The sequence below is a fragment of the Triticum aestivum genome, chromosome 2D (assembly GCF_018294505.1).
Source record: "Triticum aestivum cultivar Chinese Spring chromosome 2D, IWGSC CS RefSeq v2.1, whole genome shotgun sequence".
Classification (NCBI taxonomy): Eukaryota; Viridiplantae; Streptophyta; class Magnoliopsida; order Poales; family Poaceae; genus Triticum; species Triticum aestivum.
The window spans coordinates 199,037,192-199,046,724 of NC_057799.1; the positions used below are offsets into that span (position 1 = coordinate 199,037,192).

The window sequence follows — 9,533 nt, forward strand, 5'->3', positions numbered from 1 at the left end:
TTCAACACTTCCAATCGCAGCCGCCATGACTTTCTCCACCTCTATCAATGCCTTGGGAATCTTGACTTAGACATGCCCCATGTCACCGATAAGAAAGCGAAGCTTCGCGCTGCACCCACTTGAGGCTGTGCTAGCTAATAATATGAACGCGCACGACCGGAGCGTTTCCGATCGAGATATCCACGGGCGACATACGCCAATCCGTATAGATCTCCGACGGGGAAGGCCGGAACTCGTCAGCGGCCAGATCCAAGAGGATGACATCTGGCAGAAAGACGACTTGGCGGAAGAAGAGCGCTAGGGCGAAACCACCATTATTAGGTCGAAGCAGATAGCCCCCACGCCGCCCTCCTCTCGACCCAGACCTGCAGACAAAGGTCAGCGATGCGCATCATGCCACCCACAATCGCGGAGGCCTGGTAGGAGACGAGGACCAGCCACTCTTGGCCGGATCCGGCGGCTCCCAGCCCCGTCATTGCCGCTACGACGACACCGCGTGTAGCCTGCAAGCCCAGCCACGAGGCTGCCCAAGTGGTTCCGCAGCCGCCATCACCTCGAAGAGGGGCCGCCGCCCCGGAGCCCTATCTCCGCCGCCATAAGGGACGACCGGAGGTCCCCTGCCACCTTTGGGGCCGGAGGTGTCGAAGCCGACGGCAGCGGCGGGGGAGACATTGCGGCGGCGCTAGGGTTTGGAAGGGTCTCGTGGGCTTACTTCATATGCTTTTGTAATTGAATGTTGGTGTGCATCTTTAGTCGGTGCCAAAACCAGGAGTAAATCATTACTCCCTCCGATCCATATTACCTATCGCTCAAACGGACGTGAGGGGTATCGGAAAAATCAAACCTCAAAATTTGCCTTCTCAAAGATGCAGATTGTTTTTTCCAATGAAGGGAAGGTGCCCATCTTTTCAATTGGCATGTCAATCAAATTGTTAATAGTGCTCTAATCAGCCGCAAGTCAACTAATGATTAAGGGAGAGAGAAGGTAGGTACAGTAGGGAGGGAGCGGAAGAGATAAATAAATCTTGTGAGAGGCAGGCGCATCCGGACCTAGGCACGCCGGCACCAGATGCATCGCTTGAAGCAGAGGCAAGGCACGAGAAAAGGTTCTTCTAGCATCCTCAAAGGTCAGCGAGCTTCCGACGCTTCCCACCTGTTTGGTCTAGGAAGAACCGGCGGAGGGGCCGCCTCAATATTCTGATCAAAGGTTAAGCAGGCCCAGGGTTCGTGGAATCGGTGAATTAATTATGTATAGGGAATTAAGCATCTTTTTGATAAATTGCGTGCAGCTTGATTGCGCTTCCTTTCCGAAGGGAAATATACGTAATCAAGTTCATGATTTTTCCCTTTTAGTGATTTCTGACGAATATACGAGTTCAACGTGGCAGCCTGAACTAGCTGCCTCCCCGGATCTGACTGTTATTCCAAGTAGCATTGGTGAGACCGTTTGATCAGGTCGGAAAAAAGATATCCTTGTTGGATGTTGATACCGCCTTGATGGGCTAGTTACTGCTAAATCTGTCTTTGGATCCTTCCTGGCTTCGCAGGGATCAACGGACGGGACAAGGTTATGAGCTGCTCATTTGTCTCTTCGGTTGTTCCCTCTCCTGCCCTTCCACCAACATTACTCTAATCAGGTACGCAGGCCAATTTGCTGAAGAACAAGTCTGCAGCCTGCAGGGCAAGGATAGGTCAATACCACCGGATTACTTTGCTCTTTATTACAAACAAGGCCCCTGGTTTACTCCATTCCGTTCTTCAAGGCCAGTCCAAGCCCCCGAGAGACTATTTTAGGCGAGGAGAGTTCAGAATAGAACGTGAATCCTCAAGGAGAACCATCTCATTGTAAACTTGATTGAACAAAAATTGCAGCTAGCAGCGGGAGATGAGAAGGACGATGCTCAACATTTCCTAAAAAAACTGAGATAATGCCATTTCCTAAAAAAAAACTGAGATAATGCCGAACATAAGTTGGTGAGTGGATCAATCTGCCGAACTTGCAGCAGCATACACGTTAATCTTCTCCGGGCATCATCGCTGCACGTTAGCGAGAAGTGGCTGCTTTGCGTCGTCCCACTTGTCCAGTCTTCTCCTCGCCTCCTCGACCTACGTTCAGACACAAAATTCGCAATATACTTTATCAGTGAAGTTCGAGAGGACAACTGAAACAGCCTAACCTAGATGATGACAGAAGCCAATTTTCTGAAAAAAGAAGTGATGATCATAGAAGGATGCATTTGGGTGAAATAATTGATCTAAAATAATGAAATGTACTACTAGTTTTTAAGCTCGTCCTCCCTCGTCGATCTCTCCCCCCGCTGCCACCGCACAGCGCCGCCGGGCAAAGACCGGCCGGCGTTGGTGGCAGCGGGGATCTTGCCCCTCTCCTCGCGGTTGGCGTCCGGCGCGGGACAGCGCGGCGTGAGACGGCGCTGGGCTGGGCGGGGCCCAGCGGCGCGGCGGAGGGCGTGTTGGGTGGCGGCGCCCCTGCCTGGCGGCGGTGCAGCTGCGGCTTGAGGCCCCTCCAACGCGCAGCTGCGGCTTCTCTGGCGGCGGTGCGAGTTATCCCGACGGCGGCTTGGCGGCGTGGCGCGGCGGAGCTCCGGCGATGATTCGGCGGCGGGCTGGAGGGCTAGGCACCGTCCAGTGGTGCTGCCTCCGCGGCGGTTGCGGCTTGGGGCCCTTGACCCCGATCCGATCTGGATCCGGTGGTGCCTGGGTCTGGGCCATGGCGGCTGGCGAGGCATGGGATTCGTCGGGGCTTGTCGGCCTCTAGGCACCATGGGGGTGCCGGCGGCGACGCGTGCCCGGCGTGGTGACGCTGGTGGACGTGGTGGTCATCTTCTTCCCGAGATGGCCGGCCAGAGGCTTGGTGATCGGATCTCGAGATCCATCATCTTGTCCCGGCTGCGAGTAGGGGAGACATGGTTGCCGGTGAAAACCGAGCCGACGGCAGGCGATGGCCGCGTTCTCGCCGTTACCTTGATGGAGGCATCGTCGTGTAACTACTGTCGACCCACTCGTGCTGCTCCGGGGGAAACCCTAGGATCTGGTGTTCCAGATCGGACGATGGCGGCACTGCGGTGTCGTTTCTCTCTTGGGAGCATCGTTTGCGGAGCAGCGCTGGATGTCAGAGGCAGGAGGTGGAGCGGCTTCGTCTTGCACGGAGCTTCGGTGGTGATGTCAAGTCATGCTTGACCGACAGGTGCTACGCTTTGTCATGCCTGGTCGGCAGGTGCTACGCACGACAGATCTTCCAAGGACTTCAAGCTGTGTCGGCTGGTGATACCTGGCAGCATGGCACTGAGGTGTATCAATGGCGACCGCGACGTGCTCAGCTGTTTGCGCGCAGGGAGGAGGTGCCGTTTGGCGCTGTGGTGGCGTCGACGATAGCTAGACCGAGCAAGGTTGATGCATCAGTGCAGTTCTGAAGATAGAGCGGTGGCAGTTGGCGGCGGCGGCATCTGAGTGCACGCCGGACCGGTGAGACCCATCCCCGGCAGGCGTCCTGGATGGGATGTCAGGTCTTAGATGTTAGGTTTGTCTGCGATGTCTGTTTGGTATTATGCCCAGGCTATCTGCGCCCCTTCATCAGCTGGATAGAGGTGCTTAGACGGCGGCTTTAATCTTACTGTTGTATTACTTTATAAGGTCTTGTGAGAATAATTAATAAAGTGGCCGTATGCATCGCCCAGATGCAGAGGCCGGGGTCATCCTCCTTTTTTAAAAAAAACTATTAGTTTTTAAATGCTAAATTAAGAGAGGACAGATGAGACAACCCGAGTGATCATACAAAGCATGCGCACACTTGGCGAAATGATTGCGCTAAAATAGTGGGTTGGCACATGATTTAGATGCGGCCTAGCATGTGAGATTGGGGAATCGTTTGACAGTGTAACGGCCTGGATGGTTAACGAGGAACGTGATAATCTAACAATCAGGATAAGGTTTGCTCCTAGTACCTCCTTATTCCAGTCAGTTCGGAATGTGATCCACAATAGTATAATGGTTTGGATGAGCGTGCCTCCAATCATGCCTCCCCACAATCCCTGCATGCAAGCTCTATCATCATTGCAGTTCATTACACATGCAAAAGCTAATTTACTGACAGTTGACAACTGATGAGTCAACTCAACATCAATGATGATTCTGCCATCTTTAGTGAATCAAAACTTTGAAATCAGCGCTACTAGCTTCAGAGTACCTTGATTCCATAGTCAAACTTGAAGCCCAGGAGCGCGCCAAGGGGTACGCCGATGAAGTAATAGCATCCAATGTTGATGTATGCCACCAATGCTTGCCACCCACAGCCAACAGCAACACCTTCATCGGGTCAGTAAAAGGGACACCGGTCAAGACTTTTGATCTCTGAATTCCTTAACACGTACTCCCTTTGTCCGGAAATACTTGTCCTAAAGATGATTGTATCTAGACTTATTTTAGTTATAAATACATCCATTTTATTCATTTACCTGATAGCACGGGCTGGATTCCGCAGAGCACAATGGTGCCGACAAGCAAAGGACAGAGATCGGCGACGGCACGCGAGACGGCCTCGCCGCCGGTGAAGATGTAGCTGAGCTTGTGCCTGAGCAGGAAGACCAGAACGCCGGCTAGGACTGCTATGAGCGCGGACATGGCGGTGACCACCCATGCAGAGAACGCGGCAGACCTGGGGTTCCCGGCGCCAAGTTCATTACCCACCCTCACGCTGCAATCGACAAGGTCCACATTGATCAAATCAGACCAGGCCAGTATTTTAGGTTGCAAAGTCTGGCAAATTAATTGAGCTAATAAAGATGATTATGATCTACTCCTAGTTGTGCAAGATGGTAATCCATTCAGGATCATCATCAGGTGCCAGATACTTTTGTTGATGGAACTGAATGCACATGCTGACAACGCTCAAGGAAACAGGCTGTGCTAGTAAATGTTTTCAGGCCAGCGGGACATGTCCCTACGCCACAGTTAAGTATGCAATGCACCGACCTTGCAGCGGCGTTGAAGCCCACGGAGATCATGAACACCCATGACTGAATCGAGGTGCTGTAAAACATGGAGTTGGTCACACGATCATCGAATTCGAACACACAAAAGACTCGAGGACAAAACGATTGGTTCGTTCTGAGTTGCTACATACCAGACGGTGAGCGAATCGAGTGCGATCTGTGGGTCGGGCAGCATGCCGGCGAGGAGGATGAGCACCTGGAAGTACCACACCTCCAGCGCCAGCATCACCGCCGACGCGGCCGACAGCTTGGCGAACCCCGCCAGGTCGGCGAACGCGGCCCACGTGAACCCGGTCCACGTCTCCCTGCACCTGGGGCTCAGCACGATGTACGCGAACTGCCCTGCCACCAGGACCCACCACGTCAGGCTCAGCGTGAGCGACGCGCCCAGCAGGCCTAGGCCCAGCCTATACACCGCCACCCAGCTCATCGCCACGAGCAGCGCCATGCTGGCCGTCAGGATGTAGGCGCTGGGCGCCACGATGCTCTGCGCCTGCAGGAACTTCTGGATGGGGAAGTTGGCCGCGTACGCGAAGATCTGCGGGATGAGGCCGTAGGCGAACTCCGCGGCGGCGCCGGCGATCTCCGGCGACTGCCCGAGCAGGAGGAGGATGGGCTCCGAGAAGGCGTACATGGCGGCCAGCGGCACGCCGGTGGCCATGAGGAGCACCGTCGAGCGCTGCAGGTACACGCCCAGCATCTCGTACTTCTCGGCGCCGTACGCCTGCCCGCACAGCGTCTCCACCGCGCTCCCCATCCCGAGCTGCAGCACGCGCCATGGCAGTCGTGCACGTAGTTTACTTTAGACACGCGCCCACGTACGTAGCTACGGATGCGTAGAAATGACTGTACATACGGTGGAGTGGAGGCGCGTACCATGAGGCCGTAGGCGAACACCTGGATGCCGTTGTTGCCGAGGGATGCGGCGGCGAGCTGCACGTTGCCGAGCTGGCCGCAGAAGATCTGGGTGGCCGACGACATCACGATGATCAGCATGTACACCACCACGGCCGGCGCGGCCAGCGGAGCAAGCAGCCGCAGCTCCAGCGCCGCCGCCGACGCCATGCGCCGTGCCCCGCCGCCGCCGGAGAGCAGGGCCTCCAGCCGGCCGTCCGCGGAACGGACGCCGGCATGATCACCTGGACCCATTCACCGATTCCTCGATCCAGGGGGATCGCAAAGATCTTTTTGGTTGGCGCTTCACTACATGTTAGGTGAGGGCAAGATCTTCCCGCAAAAAATGAAAAAGAAAATGACGAGGACGAGATGGCAGGTGAAGTGACACTGTCCCGCTGCGATCGGAACCAGGAAACACGAGAAGTTTGTACTGGTGTATGACTCGTTTTGTCGTTTCCTTTGTCCTGGTGTTCTGCAGCTTGTGGGGGGAGAAAAGAAGCACGCGTTAAACACTGAAGTTACACTGTAAGCTGGATCCCGGTCAAATTGGTTCGTTAAACACTGAAGTTACACTGACTCGTTTTGTCGTTTCCTTTGTCCTGGCGTTCCGCAGCTTGTGGGGGAGAAAAGAAGCATGCGTTAAAACACAGGAGTTAAGCTATCTCCGGCCGCGCCCCAACAGGCCCCCCAGCGACTTTTTTTACGCCGATGCCGAAAAACGCCCCAGTCATACCTTCAGGACACCGAAAACCACCGGCTCGGTCCACTTTTAGGCCCGGTGATCGCAGGCCGAACCCGACGCACTGGGGGCGCTCGGGGGCTCCGGCGTAAGGGAAAAGCACGTCTGGCCCACACCATCAGGCGAAAAGTCAAGTCTATCTTCCAGATTCGCCTCCCACCCCCCGCGCGCTCGGCCGCCAACCGACTGATCCCGGCGCCGCCCACCGCCCACCATCGCTAGATAGCCCATTCCCCGCCGGAAAAAGAGCAGAGGTTTCGCCGAGGCAGCCTCTCCACCACCGGTTGGGCGATTTTTCCGGCGTTCCAGCCGCGGAGGGGCAGTGTAGCGGCGGGTGCGCGCCCACCGTGCCCGCAAGGTGTTCGGCAATTTGCCTGCCTCGGCAATGGACTCGGACGACGAGGAAGCGCTCGCCGCGCTGCTGGAGGAGGAAGCCGAGGCCGACGTCCAGGAAGAGGAACATCTCATGGTCCTCGCCGCCCTCGCTAGCCTGCTGGCGAGCAATGAAAAGCCGCGGCGAGGTGGCTCGGCACCGGGACGAATGAAAGCAAAGAACCGACATCGTCTCGAAGGCTATTGCATGCTCTACTCCGACTACTTCGCCGACGCTCCACTGCACGGCGACAAAACATCTCGGCGCCATTATCGGATGAGCCGAAAGCTTTTACTCAGGATTGTGAATTCCATCCGGGAGTTCGACATCTACTTCAAGTGCAAGAAGGATTGCACCGGCAAACTTGGATTCACCTCAATCCAGAGGTGCACGACAGGGATGAGGATGCTTGCATACGGAGCACCCGGTGATTCACTCGACGACTATGGGCGCATGGCCGAGTCCACCACCATTGAGTGTTTCTACAAGTTTTGTCGGGCAGTGGTGGCAGTGTTTGGACCGCAATACTTGCGAACACCCAATGCGGAAGACACTGCTCGGATCCTAGCACAGAATGCAGCAAGAGGATTTCCTGGGATGCTTGGAAGCATCGACTGCATGCATTGGAAATGGAAGAACTGTCCATTTGCTTGGCAGGGGATGTACAAAGGCGCCAAAGGCGGTTGCAGTGTGATACTTGAGGTGGTGGCCACACAGGACCTCAGGATTTGGCACTCCTTCTTTGGTATGCCAGGAACTCACAATGACATCAACGTGTTGCAGTGCTCCCCTGTCTTTGCCAAGCTTGTTGAAGGTCATTCTCCTCCGGTGAACTTCGAGGTCAATGGGCGGCACTACAACAAGGGGTACTACCTAGCTGATGGCATCTATCCGAGATGGTCTACATTTGTGAAGACTATCTCAAACGCTGTGCCAGGAGGCAAGAACTCCCACTTTGCCAAGGTGTAGGAGGCTTGCAGGAAGGATGTCGAGCGGGCATTTGGTGTGCGCCAATCTCGATTTGTTGTTGTCCGGTACCCTGCTCAGGCCTAGTCAAAAGATCGAATGTGGGAGATCATGACTTGCTGTGTCATCTTGCACAACATGATCATCGAGAGCGAGCAGGAAGAGCCAGTGTTTGACACTGAACCATACTACAGGCAAGGTCCTCTAGCCGTAGTTGATCACCAGCTACCGGCAACCTGGACTGCCTACCTCAGTATGCGTCAGGAGATCCGAGACCCACAGGTGCATCATCAACTACAGCAGGATCTGGTGAAGCACGTATGGAGGATCAAGGGCGACGCCGGGCTGGACGTGTGATGAAATATGTGTTTTTATTTGTTGAACCATATAATTTGTATTCAACTATTTGTTGTTGCATTATCTTGTTGAACTATTTGATTTTCTGTGCTGAACTATGTTGAAAGTGCGTTATATCGACTAGAGGGGGGTGAATAGGCGATTTTTATGAATTCTTCACTAAGAAATTTGCGGGTGAGGAAATTCCTAAGCGAATAACTACTTGCAGCGGAATAAGTACTCAGATGTAAACATAACAGAACACAAGCATGGTCATCATGATGAAATGAAGACAAGCACATAGTACAGAAAGCGTAAACACAGGATAACACAGGATGAAGACAAACAGACTGAAGAGATTGAACTGAGGAAATTGAGAAAGTCTTCAGTCAAAGTCTTTGAACAGATATGAACATGCACACAACACAGTAATGAGGAAATGAAAGAGTTGAAGAAATAGAACCAGTAGGCTTGGTGAAGACAATGATTTGGTAGACCAGTTCCAACTGTTGTGTCAGTTGTACGTCTGGTTGGAGCGACTAGGTATTTAAACCTGAGGACACACAGTCCTCACCATATTCTCCTTGAGCTAAGGTCACACAGACCTCACCCAATCACTCGTGGTAAGTCTTCATGTGACTTCCAAACCTTCACAAACTTGGTCACTCGGCGATCCACAATTTCCTCTTGGATGCTCAGACCATGACGCCTAACCATCTGGAAGAGCACAGTCTTCAAAGGTAACAAGCGTCGGATCTACGCAAGATCAGTCTCTTCAGTGATGCTCAATCACTTTGGGTTTGTAGGTGTTTGGTTTGGGTTTTCCTCACTTGATGATTTTCGCTCAAAGTCCTCGGAGGATGGGATGCTCTCAAATGACAAGTGTCAGTTTCTCTCGGAGCATCCAACCAGCTAGTGGTTGTAGGGGGCGGCTATTTATAGCCTAGGGAGCAGCCCGACATGATAAGACATAAATGCCCTTCAATTATATGACCGTGGGTAGATATTTTGGGACAGCTGGCGCGTAGCACAGCAACGGTCGGAATTTTGAGTATCAAATACCTCAGGGCTATCATGTTCCTCACTGTGTAAGCAATCCGCACTGGCGAATTCCTAACTCCTCAGTCAGAACAAATTCATCAGAGACCAGAAGAACTTCGTCTCTGTCACTGAAGAAATTGACTGAACTGTATGAGATTTCCAATGGCTTCAC

At 53.7% G+C, this 9,533-nt stretch overlaps 1 protein-coding gene across 1 annotated transcript; it reads right to left on the bottom strand.

Annotated features, from left to right (window-relative positions):
• Window positions 1–1,686: 1,686 nt before the first annotated feature.
• Window positions 1,687–6,325, bottom strand: LOC123052548 (protein DETOXIFICATION 40). The gene is made up of 7 exons (XM_044475774.1): window positions 5,886–6,325; window positions 5,141–5,772; window positions 4,990–5,046; window positions 4,473–4,711; window positions 4,205–4,323; window positions 3,963–4,049; window positions 1,687–2,106 (listed from the first exon to the last, which is right to left on the bottom strand). The coding sequence occupies exons 1-7, from the start codon at window positions 6,156–6,158 to the stop codon at window positions 2,032–2,034; spliced, it is 1,482 nt and encodes a 493-aa protein (XP_044331709.1). The 5' UTR covers window positions 6,159–6,325; the 3' UTR covers window positions 1,687–2,031.
• Between the last annotated feature and the right edge of the window lie 3,208 nt (window positions 6,326–9,533).